Source organism: Schistocerca piceifrons, chromosome 1 (assembly GCF_021461385.2).
Source record: "Schistocerca piceifrons isolate TAMUIC-IGC-003096 chromosome 1, iqSchPice1.1, whole genome shotgun sequence".
Lineage (NCBI taxonomy): Eukaryota > Metazoa > Arthropoda > Insecta > Orthoptera > Acrididae > Schistocerca > Schistocerca piceifrons.
This window is the reverse complement of record NC_060138.1, coordinates 517,902,777-517,924,739: the sequence shown is the minus strand read 5'-3', so window position 1 is coordinate 517,924,739 and position 21,963 is coordinate 517,902,777. Positions and strand designations below refer to the sequence as shown.

Below are 21,963 nucleotides of genomic sequence, written 5' to 3'. Positions count from 1 at the left end.
TTCTTCAATCTGTACATCGGGGAAGCAATGATGGAAATAAAAGAAAGGTTCAGGAGTGGAATTAAAATACAAGGTGAAAGGATATAAATGATACGATTCGCTGATGACATTGCTATCCTGAGTGAAAGTGAAGAAGAATTAAATTACCTGCTGAACAGAATGAACAGTCTAATGAGTACACAGTATGGTTTGAGAGTAAATCGGAGAAAGACGAAGGCAATGAGAAGTAGTAGAAATGAGAACAGCGAGAAACTTAACATCAGGATTGATGGTCACGAAGTCAATGAAGTTAAGGAATTCTGCTACCTAGGCAGTAAAATAACCAATGACGGACGGAGCAAGGAGGACATCAAAAGCAGACTCGCTATGGTAAAAAAGGCATTTCTGGCCAAGAGAAGTATACTAATATCAGATACCGGCCTTAATTTGAGGAAGAAATTTCTGAGGATGTACGTCTGGAGTACAGCATTGTATGGTAGTGAAACATGGACTGTGGGAAAACCGGAACAGAAGAGAATCGAAGCTTTTGAGATGTGGTGCTATAGACGAATGTTGAAAATTAGGTGGACTGATAAGGTAAGGAATGAGGAGGTTCTACGCAGAATCGGAGAGGAAAGGAATATGTGGAAAACACTGATAAGGAGAAGGGACAGGATGATAGGACATCTGCCAAGACATGAGGGAATGACTTCCATGGTACTAGATGGATCTGTAGAGGGCAAAAACTGTAGAGGAAGACAGAGATTGGAATACGTCAAGCAAATAATTGAGGACGTAGATTGCAAGTGCTCCTCTGAGATGAAGAGGTTAGCACAGGAAAGCAATTCGTGGCGGGCAGCAACAAACCAGTCAGTAGATGATGACCAAAAAAAAAAGTAGTCCCCCATTCTGATCTCTGGGTGGCAACTACTCAGGAGGGCATCGTTATCAGGAGAAAGAAAACTGGCGTTCTCCAGATCGGAGTGTGGAATAACAGATCCCTTAATCGAGTAGGTAGGTTAGAAAGTTTTAAAAGGGAAATGGATAGGTTAAAATTAGATATAGTGGGAATTAGTGAAGTTTGGTGGCAGGAGGAGCAAGAATTCTGGTCAGGTTAATACCGGGTTATAAACACAAAATCAGATAGGGCTAATGCAGGAGTTGATTTAACAATGAATTTAAAAAAAAGAGGAGTGCGGATCAGCTACTATGAACACCAAAGTAAACACATTATTGTAGCGAAGATAGACATGAAGCCTACGCCTCCCACAGTAGGACAAGTTTATTTGCCAACTAGCTCCGCAGATGATGAAGAGATTGCATATATGTATGGTGCAATAAAAGAAACTATTCAGATAGTTAAGGGAGACCAAAGTTTAATACTCATGGGGTAAAGGAATTCGGTAGTAGGAAAAGGAAGAGAAGGAAAATTAATAGGTGGATATGGACTGGGGGTAAGAAGTGAAAGGGGAAGCTGCCTGGTAGAATTTTGCATAGAACATAACCTAATCATAGATAACAATTTTTTAAGAAGCATGAAAGACAATAATATACGTGGAAGAGGCCTGGAGACACTGAAAGGTTTCAGGTAAATTATATAATGTCAAGAAAGAGATTTAGGAGCCAGGTTTTAAATTGTAACACACTTCTAGGGCAGGTGAGGACTCTGACCACAATTTAGTGGTTATTAACTGTAGATTAAAGTTGAAAAAACTGCAAAAAGGAAGTAATTTAAGGAGATGGGACCTGGATAAACTGAAAGAACCAGAGGTTGTAGAGAGTTTTATAGAGAGTGTTAGGGAACTATTGACAAGAAAAAGGGAAAGAAATACAGTAGTTGAAGAATGTGTAGCTTCGAGAGACATAATAGTGAATGTAGCAGAGGATGAAGTAGATAAAAAGACGAGGGCTAGTAGAAATCTTCGGATAACAGAAGAGATATTGAATTTAATTGATGAAAGGAGAGAATATGCAGTACTTGAAGCAGACGAAAATGAATACAAATGTCTCAAAAATGAGATCGACAGGAAGTGCAAAATGGCTAAGCAGGGATAGCTAGAGGACAAATGCAAGGATGTATAGGCCTATATCACTAGGGGTAAGATAGAGACTGCCTACAAGAAATTTAAAGATACATTTGGAGAAAAGAGCACCCCCTATAAGAATATCAAGATGGAAAACCAGTCCTAAACAAAGAAGGGAAAGCAGAAAGGTGGAAGCAGTATGCAGAGAATCATACAAGGACGATGTACTTGAGGGCAATATTACGGAAACTGAAGATGACGTAGATGAAGATAAATTGGGAGAAATGATACTGCATGAAGAATTTGACAGGGAACTGAAAGAACTAAGTCGAAACAAGGCCCTGGGAATAGACAACATTGCATAACTACTGATAGCCTTGGTAGAGCGAGCCATGACAAAACTCTGCCATCTAGTGAGCAACATGTATGCGACAGGTGAAATACCTTCAGACTTCAAGAAGAATATAATAATTCCAATCCCAAAGCAAGCACACATTGACAGATGTGAAAATTATCGTATTATCAGTTTAATTAGTCACGGCTGCTAAATACTAACACGAATTCTTTATAGACAAATGAAAAAAATTGGTAGAAGCCAACCTTGGAGAAGATCAGTTTGGATTCCCCCGAAATGCGGGGAACACGCGAGGTAATACTGACCCTACGACTTGTCTTAGAAGATAGATTAAGGAAAGGCATACCAACGTTTCTAGTATTTGTGGACTTAGAGAAATCGTTTGACTATGTTGATTGGAATACTCTCTTTCAAATTCTGAACGTGGCAGGGATAAAATACAGGGAGTGAAAGGCTATTTACAATTTGTACAGAAACAAGATGGCAGTCTAAGAGTGGAGGGGCATGAAAGAGAAGCAGTGGTTGAGAAGGGAGTGAGACAGGGTTGTAGCCTATCCCCCGACGATATTCAATCTGTATATCGAGCAAACAGTAAAGGAAACAAAAGAAAAATATGGAGTAGGAATTAAAATCCACGGATAGGAAATAAAATCTTTGAGGTTCGCCGATGACATTGTAATTCTGTCAGAGAAAGCAAAAAACTTGGAAGAACAGTTGAATGGAATGGAGAGTGCCTTTAAAGGAGGATATAAGATGAACATCGGCAAAAGTAAAACGAGGATAATGGAATGTAATCGAATTAAATTAGGTGATGCTGACGGAATTAGTTTAGGAAATGAGACACTTAAAGTAGTAGATGAGCTTTGCTATTTGGGCATCAAAATAACTGATGATGGTTGAAGTAGAGAGGGTATAAAATGTAGACTGGCTATGGCCAGGAAAGCGTTTCTGAAGAAGAGAAATTTGTTAACATCGAATATAGATTTAAGTGTCAGAAAGTCTTTTCTGAAAGTATTTGTATGGAGTGTAGCCATGTATGGAAGTGGAACATGGACGATCAATAGTTTAGACAAAAAGAGAATAGAAGCTTGCGAAATGTGGTGCTGCAGATTAGATAGGTAGATCATGTAACTAGCGAGGAGGTACTGAAAGAACTTGGGAGAAGAGATATTTGTGGCACAAGTTGACTAGAAGAAGGGATCGGTTGGTAGGACACGTTCTGAGGCATCAAAGAATCGCCAAATTTGTACTGGAGGGAAGCGTGGAGTGTAAAAATCGTAGGGGGAGACCAAGAAATGAATACGCTAAGCAGATTCAGAAGGATGTAGGTTGCAGTAGGTACTCAGAGACGAGGAAGCTTGCACAAGATAGAGTAGCACGGAGGGCTGCAACAAACCAGTCTCTGGAGTGAAGACCACAACAACATCAACTTATATATATATGTATACATATATACGTTCCTATGTTCGTATTTTCTTCTGCGTTTTGTTTGTTTCTTGACGAGAAGTTCTGTACAATCGGTTTTACTGTACCTGTAATTGTCGTGGAGGTGGATGTCCTCTCTGTGTCAAATAGTTTGGAATGTTACTAAACAGTCTCAGAGATATATTCTGCATACTGAAATCAAATTTAATTATTTTGATACAATAATATCGAGAACAAGACGAAGTTAAGTGGATTCTGTTGTGCACAATCTACGCAATGCTCACCTTAAAATGGCCTGGTGGTGAAGCACGTTCTTCACTAGTTGTTGATGAATCCACTCGTGTTCAACATTCTCTGTCATTGTCTGTTGACCAAGGGGCTGGTCACTGTTAAGTGTCGACGATCGTCCGACATCACTTTCATTTCTAGAAACATATTCCTGTCTCCTGGTGCTCGTCATACGCATATTAAAGTGTCGCATGGCAGAAATGTTATCGTTCAGAACCTCCAACTCGGCTGCAACCATTAGCATCATATGAATGAAGAAGATGTCCGTGCAGACGCTGGACTCGGCTGCAACCAGAGCACAGAAGGAATGGACAACATACAGGAGCTCGTATGTTGGCGACGCATAGACGTCGACTGGGAGCCATACGGGAACAGGGAGCTGTCGAGGAACCTCCTGGTGGTCCTCGTCGGACCTCATGACGGTGCGGGACAGCAGCGGGCAGAGGACCCAGCCGATCACCGCCGGTACCGCCACCATCTGCACAAAGAAAGCAACCACTTCAACGCCTTTCTGTGCCGGTTTCCACGAAGAAGACGTGTACATAAGGGTTGCCAGAACTTACGAAACCTTTGAACCATTTACTAGTTCGCAAACGGACGCGCCTGGCATTATTACAACTTGCGCCCATCTCAATACGAAAACGGGCAAATCCTGGAGATGGGTAGCTGCAGTTTTAAACCATTCTTGATGATCAAAATGGGCTTTCCACTACATAGCGGAATATACACTGTGATGCCAGATGAGAGTCAGATACGGTTTCTTCACTTATGTGGGCAACAATACATCATTGGATATTGGCAGCTTTGAACATTCCGTGATGTGTGGTCAGGTTAATTAATTATGCAGCGTTGTCGACGAAAGGCGCAGAATGCTTTTCGAGAGCTGGTGCGGCTTACAGCTTGCATCTGTTAGAAGGTTTCATTTACGACAATGTATTGAAGCATTACACATTACTTGGCACTTTTCTCTAATATCTTCTTAATTAATTACTGAGTTAATTATGTTTAGTGAGAGAAGGTATTTTTATTTACAAGAAAATTATGCTCTGCGGTGAACGATAATATTAACTCATTTGACAGAGATTCTGTTTAAAACGTCGATACTTCCAGGAAATGTAAGTAGTGAATGTAAAGGAACTGATAAATATGAAACTGTTTACTTCACACTTGTTCTTCCTGTTATGTCGCTTCTTGTTCTGAGAATCTCAAGCAGAGCAAATGTAGGCTCTGTAGTTGTAATGCTTTGTATCGTTGAAGGTTATTTAAATATATTTACTCTGTCGGCTCCATCACTGATTCTAGCCACCACATTGTCTCCTAAGCATTTATTCCGTTTGTTGTGAGTTACATACATTGCAGGGAAAAATAAAAAATAAATAAAATAGGTGAGGCTGGCGGTCGGACGTCGTTGGTGTTCTTTCGTTAAATGCATTTCTATTCGGGGGCAGAACCCCATGAGGTATTTTTGCCGATCATTTTAGTACAGCAAAATCATGATTCTGGCTGGTTTCTGTTTCCAAACAAGGACGCCCGGAAACCTAGTCACTGGACTAATATAACTGAAAATGACTGAACGAATACGGATGGGCTCCGCAAGATAATCTGAGAAGTAAATATCATAGAAAATTAAATACGCTGTACTGCAGCGCGCAATTTACGCAAACGAACCTATCCTCAATGTGAGTTGCCTCCATTTCGCGACTGTTGTGTAGGACTGAATAGCATCATTTACAGAACTCTTACTTAAAGTCACTCCTTTGAGAAATGTATTCTATCATCATCTCATTGCTGACACAGGAGACAACGCCACAGGGTATCTGTCAGTTTCTGTAACGAATAGACAACAAATTTATAGATCAATCTAAAAGTTAGATCACTAAATCCAAAAGTATTCACGGTAGTGTGATACCGTCGTAGCGGAAATACGTTTTTATTAACAAAAAAAGTTAACAGAACATATATATATTTATCGTTGGCTACTTTGGTAAATGTAACCATCGAGTCATCTATTGAATGGGCATTTATTGGTAATTGTGTTACCAGTGACATATAGATATTAATTATAACAACACTAAAATCAACACCTTTCGAAGGAGTTGTTCTCCGAAACTGGCAGGCAGCACAGAGTTCTTCTGTGACTTCGAAACTAAAGCTTAATCTAAGTGGGCGTCCAACACAGCAATGCGTTGCTATTAGAAATAGGCGTAAGGGTCTCCGAAACGAACCCGCCACACTTTACTATCCTTTATTGTATGGGGCCCCAATCTTTAGTTTATGAGTCAATGCACCACTTCTGTAAACTGCAGACTTGATGAGGATATGCGGCGTTTGTTTTACTACAGGGAACATAATCACAAGTGCATGTCATTGGGAACGAAATTTATAAACAGTCACTTAACTGATAATTTACTGTCTTCAGAAATATGCCTCGTCTGAGCTAAATGAATGTGCTATGATCATAATGACGCAATGCTATCAGCATTTGTCAGAATTTACCTAAAGTAAAACGTGTGCTTGATCTAAGGACAGAGCATCTGTGAGTCAGCACTATTTTTCATTTGAACCTTACTGCCAATCTCTTACAATAATGACATGTCATTCCTGGCACCTGTTCACCAAACAGTAATACTCTTAGAACTATAAATGATCTTCACTTTTAAAAAAATCACTTCCATTTGTTAATGCGAATATTTTTCGAATTATTGATTTTACACGTTTTTATTTTGGGACATGGAATGGCAGCCCATTACACAACAACGACTGTCAGTTTGACGACCGCACTGGTGATAAAAACAGCTCGTTTTCGTCGCATTGTTGTCCACATACGACCAACGTGTCTGATTAAGCTGACTGAGACTATCATTGGGCCATTATTCCGAAACACAGCGACACCGTCCTTGCAGTTATCTGATCCTCCACGAATATGTTCATACGGGAAATACCGGCTTCTGGAAGAGTAGTCCGTCGTTTACTCTTTAACTCGGTTTCTTGCAACATTACACACGTCTCACAAAAAAATCTTACTTTGTTGCGGTTGTGAGCAAGTATCATCACCAGAATTTACTCGGCGAGGGAGACAGATATCAGGGCATACTAATTCTGTATAATCGTGAATGCGTGCTATGTTTTTGTTTACATTCCAAGTTTGTCCCGAGTTGAGTGAGGGTGTGTGAAACACAAGTCGGATGGCAATAAATAGAGTAGCCGTTGGCATAATTCGATAGGTGTATATATACAGAGATAAAATTTCACCCCCTCTCTGCTCTCTCCAATCAAGAAACCAAAAGCAACACGTCACTTCGCAAGTGGGGGAGAGTGTTGACCTGCAGTATGGTGTAGCTCGGATACACAGTGCCTCCTGGTCGGTGTTTGAATCTAGTGACCGAGTTTACGACCACATCAACGAAGGCACACTAGATACGGCCATAAGCTGTTCCAGGCATTTTCTACATTATGTTGGACTAAGACGGCAAGAGCTGACAAGTGCGAGAATTATCGCACAATCAGCTTAACAGCTCATGCATCCAAGCTGCTTACAAGAATAATATGCAGAAGAATGGAAAAGAAAATTGAGAATGCGCTAGGTGACGATCAGTTTGGCTTTAGGAAAAGTAAAGGGACGAGAGAGGCAATTCTGACGTTACGGCTAATAATGGAATCAAGGCTAAAGAAAAATCAAGACACTTTCATAGGATTTGTCGACCTGGAAAAAGCGTTCGACAATATAAAATGGTGCAAGCTGTTCGAGATTCTGAAAAAAGTAGGGGTAAGCTATAGGGAGAGACGGGTCATATACAATATGTACAACAACAAAGAGGGAATAATAAGAGTGGACGATCAAGAACGAAGTGCTCGTATTAAGAACGGTGTAAGACAAGGCTGTAGCCTTTCGCCCCTACTCTTCAATCTGTACATCGAGGAAGCAATGATGGAAATAAAAGAAAGGTTCAGGAGTGGAATTAAAATACAAGGTGAAAGGATATAAATGATACGATTCGCTGATGACATTGCTATCCTGAGTGAAAGTGAAGAAGAATTAAATTATCTGCTTAACGGAATGAACAGTCTAATGAGTACACAGTATGGTTTGAGAGCAAATCGGAGAAAGACGAAGGTAATGAGAAGTAGTAGAAATGAGAACAGCGAGAAACTTAACATCAGGATTGATGGTCACGAAGTCAATGAAATTAAGGAATTCTGCTACCTAGGCAGTAAAATAACCAATGACGGACGGAGCAAGGAGGACATCAAAAGCAGACTCGCTATGGCAAAAAAGGCATTTCTGGCCAAGAGAAGTCTACTAATATCAGATACCGGCCTTAATTTGAGGAAGAAATTTCTGAGGATGTACGTCTGGAGTACAGCATTGTATGGTAGTGAAACATGGACTGTGGGAAAACCGGAACAGAAGGGAATCGAAGCATTTGAGACGTAGTGCTATAGACGAATGTTGAAAATTAGGTGGACTGATAAGGTAAGGAATGAGGAGGTTCCACGCAGAATCGGAGAAGAAAGGAATATGTGGAAAACACTGATAAGGAGAAGGGACAGGATGATAGGACATCTGCTAAGACATGAGGGAATGACTTCCATGGTACTAGAGGGAGCTGTAGAGGACAAAAACTGTAGAGGAAGACAGAGATTGGAATACGTCAAGCAAATAATTGAGGACGTAGGTTGCAAGTGCTCCTCTGAGATGAAGAGGTTAGCACAGGAAAGGAATTCGTGGCGGGCCGCGTCAAACCAGTCAGTAGACTGATGACAAAAAAAAAAGACCTGAGGTTATGTTCTGTGCGGCGGTTTCAAATATTAGTGATCTACATATTTACGAGTATGTGCTATATAACATAAGGAGACACCAAAAAATTTCCGTTCGAGGTCCCTGCAGTCCAAACTCTGTATGCCAATCAGGCAAAATCTCTATGAGCATTGAAGGAGTCATCCCACTGATGCACCAGGTTGAAGATACCCCTCTGGTAAAACACCGTATCCTGCTGTGAGAAGAAGTCCCCAATTGCCTGCTGTGCATCGTCGTCCAAAAGGAATCGTCGACACATCAAGGTCTGTTTTAAGCTACCGAAGGTCTGATAACCGTATGGGGAGACCTCAGGACTACAGGGCGGGCACTCGAGTGCTTCCCCTTGTTCGTAATGGATGAGACTGCCCTCTCCGATCGACAGTCGTCTTGTGATGAATTGCGACCAGCACGGAACATAGTGCAAGATTTCGCAACGGTGGTTTTCGACAAACATGTTTCCCCATACATATTATTCATTCTCCAGTAGATGTCTGCCGGTGTTTATCCATCGGCGGACACGAAAAGAACAACAGCGCGGTGATCCTGTTTGGACGCATTTGTTAATAACGTCGCCATTTTTCACGTTTCCGCATTTGCCGCACGCACGTCGGAAAGACACGAATGCTATAATGATTTCCATATACATCCCCAGCCCTGATTCTGGGGCTTATATACCACCACTGGAGACGCGCTACGTTGAATGCACGCTGCAGCAACGCCCTCATACGGAAAATTTTCGGAAACTCGAACTCGGAACCTTTGTCTTTCGCGGAAAGTGCTCTACCACCTGAGCTACACAAGGAAATTTCTTATCAGCGCACACTCCGCTGCGGAGTGAAAATTTCATTCTGAAGGTTAAAAACTAGTTAAATAATGTTTACGTAATCTTTCAGTTAAGCCATACTTCATTATGTGCTTCATCTTATAGATGAGACGGGTCGTTTTACGATGGAGAATTTTCTCTGTCTTGAAAATGAAAATTTGTCTTAGTTGCTAATAGGTTCTATTTCAAAATCTTTTCAACTTATAACGAGTTCTTGATAAACTTCTTTCTTCTTCTTACGTTACCGGTCGTAATGTAGCACATGAACTGTTAAATAAAGTGTTGACAAGATTTTCTCTACTGCAGAGTTGAACAGCATATTTGTTGGTAGGTACGTCGTCATGTTTTACCTAGGAACAGTTTATCACTTTTGGATAAACGTTACTTTTCCGGAGCAGATTCCATAATTCCAGTAAAAGATTGCAGCATACAAAGTGAATACTTATCATTGCAAAATGAAATATAAAAATGTATTATAGAGGGCTGGCTTGAAGTGTAAGTCTGAAAAGAGTTCCAAGATACATCACTGTCCAATACTTGCCGTAGTCTCCAATACGGCACGGACCCAAACTTGACGCACTAGCTAAGGAAGTAAACGGTACACTATCTCAGTACTTCAGTAAGTTCCACGGAGGAAGGCATTGGATCACAACGTCGAGACGTGGCATGACATTGTCTGTGTTATATTGCGTACTCCATCTTTCTCGACATACAGTAACACAGTATGTGACGCGCGGTCCGGCTGTTAAGAAACATTTTCTCAGTAGCTAGTAGACGTATCAAGTTCAAATTTATGTCACAAATTAATGTCTCTCTTCCTTGGTGACGTAAAAATGTTGAGCTTCTAAGTCACTTCAGTCAAAAGATTTATTTATGTCACAATTTTTATACTCAACAACTCACTCGCCATAACGTATACGGTATTTCCCCTTGACATAGGATCATGAAATTTGGCAAGAAGCAAGGTTTCACAATACAAGTAAGGGAAAAAATCCTAAAATTGGTAATTTACAATTACGTAACAAGAAAAAGTATTTTCTTTGACATTTTTATCCGTCTTTCTATTTGTGTGTCCATCGGTTAAGACTCTTTTTCTCTGGAACAAGTTCATGTATCAAAATTAAATTTATGTCACGTATTAAGGTCCATCGTCCCTTGGCGGTGTAAAAGTATTAATCTTCTAAGTCAAATAAATCAAAAGGTACGGCGATTATGTCACATATTTTGACACTCAAAAACTCAGTCATAGAATTCCCTTGGCCTAGAATCATGAAATTTGGCTAAAACCAAGTTTTCACAGTGCAGGTAATGAGAAGATTGGGAAATAGTTAATCTGTGACTAAATCACATGAAAAAATATACCATTTTTCATTTATCCGACTTAAAACTTAAAACGCACTGGAAAGTCTTGAAATCCCTGGTACCTTTGTATTGCCGCTATCATTGTCGATAACAGGCAAAAATTGTGAATATCCAGGATTCCCGGACTGGATGAGCTGTCTAAACACATAACTTAATTTGTACGGAAACCTCAGTGCGCGAGACCTAGTCTCACTTGACCAGTTATTTTAAATGACCCACCTATCCTTTTTCTACGGAAACGAAAACTAGATATACTGTCAGTGAGGCAGACTTATTTTCACTGCTCTAATTCTCATGCCCTCGGAAATACGTTGACTATAACGGAGGGTAACGGCCCCAATGTTTCTGCCGACACGCATAGAGTAAGGCTTGTCAACAGCAGATTTCAGGACAATTCAGGAAATCCTCATTACGGCATTACAGCATTACGGTAGAAACTGTTGCGCCTTTTCCATTATTTAAAGTCTAAGTGATAAGGAACTGAGCAGTGAAACCAAGTCTGTCATCACTAATTCTACCTCTAGTTTTCATTTCGGCAGAATTAATTATACATATGCCATCGGGGTGAAAGTGGTGTTTGTTTACTTGTAAGTAGTATCTACATCTACATCTACATTTATACTCCGCAAGCCGCCCAACGGTGTGTGGCGGAGGGCACTTTACGTGCCACTGTCATTACCTCCCTTTCCTGTTCCAGTCGCGTATGGTTCGCGGGAAGAACGACTGTCTGAAAGCCTCCGTGCGCGCTCTAATCTCTCTAATTTTACATTCGTGATCTCCTCGGGAGGTATAAGTAGGGGGAAGCAATATATTCGATACCTCATCCAGAAACGCACCCTCTCGAAACCTGGCGAGCAAGCTACACCGCGATGCAGAGCGCCTCTCTTGCAGAGTCTGCCACTTGAGTTTATTAAACATCTCCGTAACACTATCACGGTTACCAATTAACCCTGTGACGAAACGCGCCGCTCTTCTTTGGATCTTCTCTATCTCCTCCGTCAGACCGATCTGGTACGGATCCCACACTGATGAGCAATACTCAAGTATAGGTCGAACGAGTGTTTTGTAAGCCACCTCCTTTGTTGATGGACTATATTTTCTAAGCACTCTCCCCATGAATCTCAACCTGGTACCCGCCTTACCAACAATTAATTTTATATGATCCACTCCTGTCCACTGAGTAAGCCACTCACATAAGGCACATCCGGCCAATTGCTTTTTACAAACTTTGCTTCATGTCGAAAATATGTGAGGTGGTGAAGTTAGTTAGAACATGCTGTATAGTTGGAGTGATAGTTCGATACATTTTTGTTGGATGTTCTGCGGCAAACTTGAGTTAAATGTCGTTTCCAGCACTTAGCTGATGATACTACAAGTTCTTATTCCACCCTGTCTAATGTCTACTGCAAAAGAGATCTCAAGCATATGTCATAACATAGCATCTTAAAAATGGACAGGTCTAGAATACAGTTTTTCTAGGGGCGGCAACGTACCTAGAGTGGATTTACCATGTTACTAACACAGCCACTACGCTATCAGTGATAGTACCGGGTGATAGAAAAGTCAGTATAAATTTGAACACTTAATAAACCACGGAATAATGTAGATAGAGAGGTAAAAATTGACACACATGTTTGGAATGACATGGGGTTTTATTAGAACAAAAAAAAACACTCCATATTGCTAGACGCGTGAAAGATCTCTTGCGCGCTTCGTTTGGTGATGATCGTGTGCTCAGCCGCCACTTTCATCATGCTTGGCCTCCCAGGTCCCCAGACCTCAGTCCGTGCGATTATTGCCTTTGGGGTTACCTGAAGTCGCAAGTGTATCGTGATCGACCGACATCTCTATGGATGCTGAAAGACAACATCCGAAGCCAATGCCTCACCATAACTTCGGACATGCTTTACAGTGCTGTTAACAACATTATTCCTCAACTACAGCTATTTTTGAGGAATGATGGTGGACTTATTCAGCATTTCCTGTAGAGATCATCATCTTTGCTTTGTCTTACTTTGTTATGCTAATTATTGCTATTCTGATCAGATGAAGCGCCATCTGTCGGACATTTTTTGAACGTTTGTATTTTTTTGGTTCTAATAAAAGTCCATGTCATTCCAAGCATGTGTATCAATTTGTACGTCTCTATCTACATTATTCCGTGATTTATTCACTTCTCAAATTTATACTGACTTTTTGATCACCCGGTAAATACAATGTTGTCATTACGTGTCAAAAACGACAGTTAGCTACCGCCGAGGCTGCAGCTGCGTGTCCTGTTCGAACCTGGTAGTGCAGGTAGACGCTGTTTGACAGCTTCTGGTACCGGCGCCGCGTCCGCTGATTCTCTTCTCCGCTGCCGAACCGCCTCCTGATGTCCTCCATCTGTCGCACCGTCTGCCGCAGCGTTGCTCCCTGTGCCACGAACAGCACCGCCTGTAAGCAGGCAACACGCCATTACCCCTGATTACAGGAAATAGCAGCCGAGTTCAGTCACTTGTGAAGATCGCCGTGCCTAAGGCCGGTAGATTTAGTGCCGAGTCTGGAGCAGAAAGTGACATTGACACCAGACTGTCTCTGGTCACCGGATGATGTTAACTGTTGAGCACCGGAACTTGGCTTCAGACGTTTATCTTCACGAAGGTTGGGTCAAAGAGCGTGACACGATGGGTGGGAGGAGGAGATTTGTGTTTAACGTCCAGTCGACAACGAGGTCATTAGAGACGGAACAAAGGGAAGGAAGGGGAAGAAAATCGGCCATGCCCTTTCATAGGAACCGTCCCAGAACTTCCCAGAAGCGATTTAGGGAAATCACGAAAAACCTAAATATGGATGGCCGGACGCGGGTTTGAATCGCCGTCCTCCCACATGCGAGTCCAGTGTGCTAACCAATGTGCCACCTAACTCGGTACGGTGGGCAGAACGGGCAAGACAGATTGAGAAACGCCTACAGAGTCTGGCTCTGATTTGTAAATGGCTGGCTAATAGAGACTTTCTCAACCTGCCACCAAATAAAGTAATTAGTGGTAATCTCCCCCCATGAACCATGGACCTTGCCGTTGGTGGGGAGGCTTGCGTGCCTCAGCGATACAGATAGCCGTACCATAGGTGCAACCACAACGGAGGGGTATCTGTTGAGAGGCCAGACAAACGTGTGGTTCCTGAAGAGGGGCAGCAGCCTTTTCAGTAGTTGCAAGGGCAACAGTCTGGATGATTGACTGATCTGGCCTTGTAACAATAACCAAAACGGCCTTGCTGTGCTGGTACTGCGAACGGCTGAAAGCAAGGGGAAACTACAGCCGTAATTTTTCCCGAGGGCATGCAGCTTTACTGTATGATTACATGATGATGGCGTCCTCTTGGGTAAAATATTCCGGAGGTAAAATAGTCCCCCATTCGGATCTCCGGGCGGGGACTACTCAAGAGGATGTCGTTATCAGGAGAAAGAAAACTGGCGTTCTACGGATCGGAGCGTGGAATGTCAGATCCCTTAATCGGGCAGGTAGGTTAGAAAATTTAAAAAGGGAAATGGATAGGTTGAAGTTAGATATAGTGGGAATTAGTGAAGTTCGGTGTCAGGAGGAACAAGACTTCTGGTCAGGTGACTACATGGTTATAAACACAAAATCAAATAGGAGTAATGCAGGAGTAGGTTTAATAATGAATAGGAAAATAGGAATGCGGGTAAGCTACTACAAACAGCATAGTGAACGCATTATCGTGGCCAAGATAGACACGAAGCCCACACCTACTACAGTAGTACAAGTTTATATGCCAACTAGCTCTGCAGATGACGAAGAAATTGAAGAAATGTATGATGAAATAAAAGAAATTATTCAGATTGTGAAGGGAGACGAAAATTTAATAGTCATGGGTGACTGGAATTCGAGTGTAGGAAAAGGGAGAGAAGGAAACATAGTAGGTGAATATGGATTGGGGGACAGAAATGAAAGAGGAAGCCGCCTGGTAGAATTTTGCACAGAGCACAACATAATCATAACTAACACTTGGTTTAAGAATCATGAAAGAAGGTTGTATACATGGAAGAACCCTGGAGATACTAAAAGGTATCAGATAGATTATATAATGGTAAGACAGAGATTTAGGAACCAGGTTTTAAATTGTAAGACATTTCCAGGGGCAGATGTGGACTCTGACCACAATCTATTGGTTATGACCTGTAGATTAAAACTGAAGAAACTGCAAAAAGGTGGGAATTTAAGGAGATGGGACCTGGATAAACTAAAAGAACCAGAGGTTGTACAGAGATTCAGGGAGAGCATAAGGGACCAATTGACAGGAATGGGGGAAATAAATACAGTAGAAGAAGAATGGGTAGCTTTGAGGGATGAAGTAGTGAAGGCAGCAGAGGATCAAGTAGGTAAAAAGACGAGGGCTAGTAGAAATCCTTGGGTAACAGAAGAAATATTGAATTTAATTGATGAAAGGAGAAAATATAAAAATGCAGTAAGTGAAACAGGCAAAAAGGAATACAAACGTCTCAAAAATGAGATCGACAGGAAGTGTAAAATGGCTAAGCAGGGATGGCTAGAGGACAAATGTAAGGATGTAGAGGCCTATCTCACTAGGGGTAAGATTGATACCGCCTACAGGAAAATTAAAGAGACCTTTGGAGAGAAGAGAACCACTTGTATGAATATCAAGAGCTCAGATGGAAACCCAGTTCTAAGCAAAGAAGGGAAAGCAGAAAGGTGGAAGGAGTATATAGAGGGTCTATACAAGGGCGATGTACTTGAGGACAATATTATGGAAATGGAGGAGGATGTAGATGAAGATGAAATGGGAGATACGATACTGCGTGAAGAGTTTGACAGAGCACTGAAAGACCTGAGTCGAAACAAGGCCCCCGGAGTAGACAATATTCCATTGGAACTACTGACGGCCGTGGGAGAGCCAGTCCTGACAAAACTCTACCATCTGGTGAGCAAGATGTATGAAAATGGCGAAATACCCTCAGACTTCAAGAAGAATATAATAATTCCAATCCCAAAGAAAGCAGGTGTTGACAGATGTGAAAATTACCGAACTATCAGCTTAATAAGTCACAGCTGCAAAATACTAACACGAATTCTTTACAGACGAATGGAAAAACAAGTAGAAGCCAACCTTGGGGAAGATCAGTTTGGATTCCGTAGAAACACTGGAACACGTGAGGCAATACTGACCTTACGACTTATCTTAGAAGAAAGATTAAGGAAAGGCAAACCTACGTTTCTAGCATTTGTAGACTTAGAGAAAGCTTTTGACAATGTTGACTGGAATACTCTCTTTCAAATTCTAAAGGTGGCAGGGGTAAAATACAGGGAGCGAAAGGCTATTTACAATTTGTACAGAAACCAGATGGCAGTTATAAGAGTCGAGGGACATGAAAGGGAAGCAGTGGTTGGGAAGGGAGTAAGACAGGGTTGTAGCCTCTCCCCGATGTTGTTCAATCTGTATATTGAGCAAGCAGTAAAGGAAACAAAAAAAAATTCGGGGTAGGTATTAAAATTCATGGAGAAGAAATAAAAACTTTGAGGTTCGCCGATGACATTGTAATCCTGTCAGAGACAGCAAAGGACTTGGAAAAGCAGTTGAATGGAATGGACAGTGTCTTGAAAGGAGGATATAAGATGAACATCAACAAAAGCAAAACAAGGATAATGGAATGTAGTCTAATTAAGTCGGGTGATGCTGAGGGAATTAGATTAGGAAATGAGGCACTTAAAGTAGTAAAGGAGTTTTACTATTTGGGGAGCAAAATAACTGATGATGGTCGAAGTAGAGAGGATATAAAATGTAGGCTGGCAATGGCAAGGAAAGCGTTTCTGAAGAAGAGAAATTTGTTAACATCCAGTATTGATTTAAGTGTCAGGAAGTCATTTCTGAAAGTATTCGTATGGAAGTGAAACATGGACGATAAATAGTTTGGACAAGAAGAGAATAGAAGCTTTTGAAATGTGGTGCTACAGAAGAATGCTGAAGATTAGATGGGTAGATCACATAACTAATGAGGAGGTATTGAATAGGATTGGGGAGGAGAGAAGTTTGTGGCACAACTTGACCAGAAGAAGGGATCGGTTGGTAGGACATGTTCTGAGGCATCAAGGGATCACCAATTTAGTATTGGAGGGCAGCGTGGAGGGTAAAAATCGTAGAGGGAGACCAAGAGATGAATACACTAAGCAGATTCAGAAGGATGTAGGTTGCAGTAGGTACTGGGAGATGAAAAAGCTTGCACAGGATAGAGTAGCATGGAGAGCTGCATCAAACCAGTCTCAGGACTGAAGACAACAACAACAACAACAGTGGTAATCTATCCAACTAGTAAGTGGAGGGCGATCGTCATTCGTCATAGAAACGCTAGGAATGAGTTCGGAACTTTGGAGAACTGGGGGGATGGGGATGGAGGGGAGGGAGCGGGATTGAAATGAACTTTGACAATGTGAATCAAGTGGGCTGCGGTGTTGGGGCAAGGAGAATGTAGGTGGTATCCGGGGGCAGAAGTAGTCCCAACGGCGGCCATCGATAATGACGTCTTCATAGGACGGGAGAATCACCATCAAAAGTGCCAGACGTTCTTACCTCATCAGAAATACTGCAAAGCCATTTAAGATTTAACCCAGAGCACTGGCGTGTTCACAGTAACTGGACCCTACTACCTCTCCTCCTACAACCGCCTATAGTGATTGGGTTCAAGAACTTCTAGCAAACACAACGCAGCATCTCATTCTTAATCGACAAAAATCATTAGGCGTAAAAGTTTGGGTGTACCGAAGGAATTTTAAGGTAGCATTACTCTTCACAGACAACGTAGTGTCGTAATTTCCATCAGGCTTTTGGAGAATGACGCTGTTGTAGGCAGAGTAGCCGCAACGACAGAAAATTTTAGCAGGAAGATCTGGAAGCTTGATGCAACGATAAGCTGCTGATCCCCAACATAAACAAATGTAAAGTACTGTACATACATGATGACCCATTATTGAATAATTACACGATTACTGAAGAATCACTGGAAGCAGAAATATGCGTGCGAATCAGTTTAAAGTATAACAATCACATAAAACTAATCACAGGGAAGGCAAATGCCAAACTGAGATTCATTGGTAGAGTTCTCAGAAAATGCAGTCCACTAACGAAGGATGTAGCTTACAAGGTCCTCATTCCACCAATTCTTGAATGTCGCTGATCAGTCTGGGATCCGCACCAAACAGAACTGATAGAGGAAATAGTAGTTGCCTTGACCGCAGAGGCTTGTTTCATTCGACTGAAAAAGCCAACTGAAGGAAAAAACTATCGATTGCCTATTCGACCGTAAAAACCAGTATGTTGTCGCATCACTGCCTGTGGTGCACGAAATTCCCTCTGCCACACACGGTAAGTAGTCTTGTGGACTATAGGTGTAGTTGTAGATAGCCAAATAGTGGTGAGGCCAATATCAATTAAGAAACGCGTACAGAAGTTCACGGTCTAGTGCAAGGTGTGACACCTGTAACACGATTGAATGTTATTGCTGTGCTTGTAAATAGGCGAAAAGGTCCGAAAACGTTTGACTACGCAATCGTCACTGGTATCAGTGAAAGTCTCCAAGTATTTTATACTATCCGACCGTCGCGGCTTTAGACGGAGGGACCATATAAACGTAAAGTTGGGGCAGGCAGATGCCAGAATAGAGTTGTTAGAAGAATTCTAAGTAAATATAGCTCAAGCATAATAGAGGCCGCTTGCCCAACGTCGTTCGATCAATTCTTGAATATTCTTTCGTGGTCTGGGAAAGTCACCAGATTGGATTAACGTAAGATACAGAAAGCAGTCAAAAAAAATGCACAACTCGTCATGGGTTTATTTGGACAGCGCAAGAACGAAGTGCAGTTGGAACACGTTAGTGTAAAAGTCGTTGTGCGACGCAGAGAGCGTTCAAACACGAGTCAAGAAAAATATAACTCCTTAGAATATACACCACGTGTACTGACCATTACGCTAAAATAAGAGAAATTCTGGCTCATACAGAAAGATGCAAAAAGTCTTTCTTCTCGCGTACCATCCCCGAATAGGACAGGAAGGGTGTTGGAGGAAGGCACGTTCTATTGGAATGCACCCCATGCCACTTATCGTACGGTGGCTTACGGAGTCCAGACGTAGATGAAGACGTAGATTGTTGCCGGACACCTTGACGAAAGTACTTATCACTAGCTTCCCAGCCATCGATTTGCCTAGGCAATCTTACCATCATGACAAATAAGTCTAATTTTGGTTCTCTCCAGTCAATGTTACACTCAAACAAGGAACTCGTTGTGTCTGTAACATTCTTTTCGTATAGTATTTAAGCTATTTATATTATATTCTCCGAAAGAGTGTTTCACAATTAGTATACTATTTACAAAAATATATTTGGGAATAGTCTTACGTTCCTCTGTCAGTCAATTTTAGTCTGTCTAAATAGAATCTGGAAAGACTCAAGAACAAATAGAAAAATCTATGATTTACCTGATTCATACAGGTACTGTAAAATGTGATTACTTATTGGTTTTTGTTAAAGATTCTCTTTTTTGATCACTTAAAACATTTACACTAACAGTTTACAATTTAGTTCTCTTGAAGATACAAAAATTGTTCATTCATGTCCTTGTATTGTTTCCTCGGCTGCCTCTTCTTTACATGGGGATTTGTTGTCTGCCTGCACATCTCATAACCATAGTCCCCACTGTTATTGGTTATTTACCTTGCTCTTTATTTGCAACCCTTACATATTTCCCACTTCAGACTCACGTTTAAATGTTGTCTCACTTAAACGGGATGCGAGAATTTTGTTGATGTGTGTGTTTCCTTGTTTCGGGCACCTTAGGCCTAAGATAAGCTGACAAAATAGTTACTAAATTAAACGCTCGTTCTACTTCCGGAATATGTCTTCTATTTGTTTTTATCTTGGTACTACATTGTTTAGTATAGATATAAGTCTACTTTAAGTTATGTTCCAAAGTGCTGTATGCTTGAGCCTTTGTTTCTGACAAAGATTCATCATGTCTCAGTTGCAAAAAGATAAGCAGATATCTTTTGACTGACTCGCTTTTTTTTATACCAATGATCAGCCAGACAGTTTTCTTCACTATACGAAGTTAGGTTAATCACAGTTTAAAACGTGACAAAAACAGTAATTTAGAGGTGTCCTATGCTCTCTCCCTCTCTACCTCTCTCTGTATGTCGGTATGTAGGTGTATGTATGTGATTGTGTGTGTGTGTGTGTGTGTGTGTGTGTGTGTGTGTGTGTGTGTGTGTGTGTGTATGTGTGTGAGTGTCTGATGCAGGAAGTAAATGAAATTTTACTTAATTCATAGATGAGCTGTTTTAGAAACTCCAACATAATTATAAAATAGGCTTAACTTCGAGACCACCCGTAATATTTTAACTAAATGGAAAAAGTCATATTGTCGCTCTCAAAAATGAAGAGTGGCTTGTAAGGGTTACCTTGAAGAGAAATCCGATGCAGATAGAAGTGGCCAGGCTGCAGAGTGTGATCCGCTCAAGCTCTTCCGGAGGGTCCACGTACAGCTTGAGAGCCACACAGGCGGGCAGAAAAGCGAGGGTGGCAATAATGAAGCCGGCGAGCAGTCCGTTGAGGCGGCGTGCGACCCGGCCTTGAGGCCGCCACAGACCCATCAGACGGCGCAGAGTGGCTCCAGGGACCACCAGCGGGTCGCTGTCCGCCGAGGGGGGCTCCATTCTGGTTCCTGCTGTGGGAGGCCCAGACGTCAAGTACAAAGAATGTCTGAAAGACTGCGCAGCGGCAGATTACATGCAATAAGCAATTTTACAACAGTTTGTAAAGTCTCTTCTTCTTTGTCAACAGGATTGTTAGGCTTCAAAGAGACATGTTGAGCACAGTCAGGGCATGATCCATTTACGGATTGTCCACGACTCTTTACTTATGTAGTTATTTACTTGATTATCAGGTTCTGGAGACCATGCTACAGGGTCGCGAAGCGTGTCGGTACATATACTGATTGACAATTGCCAAATAACAACTGTTTCTGCTAAGAAACACCTGCTAATTGATAGATAAAAACTCATAGCTGCTACGGAACAACCGACCAAGGATAGTAAAAGGAAATGTTGAACGCGTGATGTGTTAACTGCAGCGGATCCTATGCATGAATGCTGTATGTGCATTGGACAAATCGTGCAGTACCGTGCTTGTCGAAGGTTGATGTGGAACCGATTACTGCGACGTTCCATCTGGTGTGATAACATGCCTATAAGGCATCATTTCAGTGCTTAGGAACCTGGACGACCAGTTCGACGGGTCGAAGCCGGTCGAGGTCACACTACTGCGGCCATAGTAATGAGTGCGTCCAAACGTATCATCTCGCGAAGATGGAAATGCTAAGCGAAACCACACCGGTGGTCGTAGACCGACCGCCATACCGCAAGAGGATCGAAACACATCCATAACGGGAAAAGAAACAGATATCTCACTCCTAGGCAGATCGCTGCAGACCCTGAAACCTGTATCAGTAGAAGCGTCTCTTCCAGAACCATTTCGCGACGATTGAATCAGTCTGGTACGTACACTTGGTGGTCTGTTAAATGGATGCCAGTTCAATTATGATATCATGAAGAAAGAGTTCATTGGTGAAGGGAGAATGTTGCTTTGGGACAACAACAGTGGTCCAGAGTAGTGTTCTCCGATGAATTCCGCTCCACTGTGACAGGTAATTCTGGCTACCAGTTAGTGTGGAGAAAGAGGGGGTTCACGCTATACATTACAGAATGTTTCTGAACGTCATCCGTGTAACTTGGTAGCTATGGTGTGGGCAGGTATTTTGCACGATCGCCGAACACAACTGCATACCTTTGCGCAAGGTACCAAAAAAATGTTTCAAGTGGCTCTGAGCGCTATGGGACTTAACTT

General features: G+C 41.8%; 1 protein-coding gene across 1 annotated transcript in view; it reads right to left on the bottom strand.

Moving 5' to 3' along the window:
• The window catches only part of LOC124744475, a 178,103-nt gene extending 157,329 nt beyond the window's left edge, over nucleotides 1-20,774 (bottom strand). Inside the window, exons 1-4 of the mRNA XM_047248929.1 lie at nucleotides 20,520-20,774; nucleotides 13,341-13,490; nucleotides 4,068-4,549; nucleotides 3,891-3,975 (exon numbers count right to left, since the gene is read on the bottom strand). Of these exons, the coding sequence (XP_047104885.1) occupies nucleotides 3,891-3,975; nucleotides 4,068-4,549; nucleotides 13,341-13,490; nucleotides 20,520-20,774 (972 nt within the window). The remainder of the gene's footprint in view (nucleotides 1-3,890; nucleotides 3,976-4,067; nucleotides 4,550-13,340; nucleotides 13,491-20,519) is intronic.
• Between the last annotated feature and the right edge of the window lie 1,189 nt (nucleotides 20,775-21,963).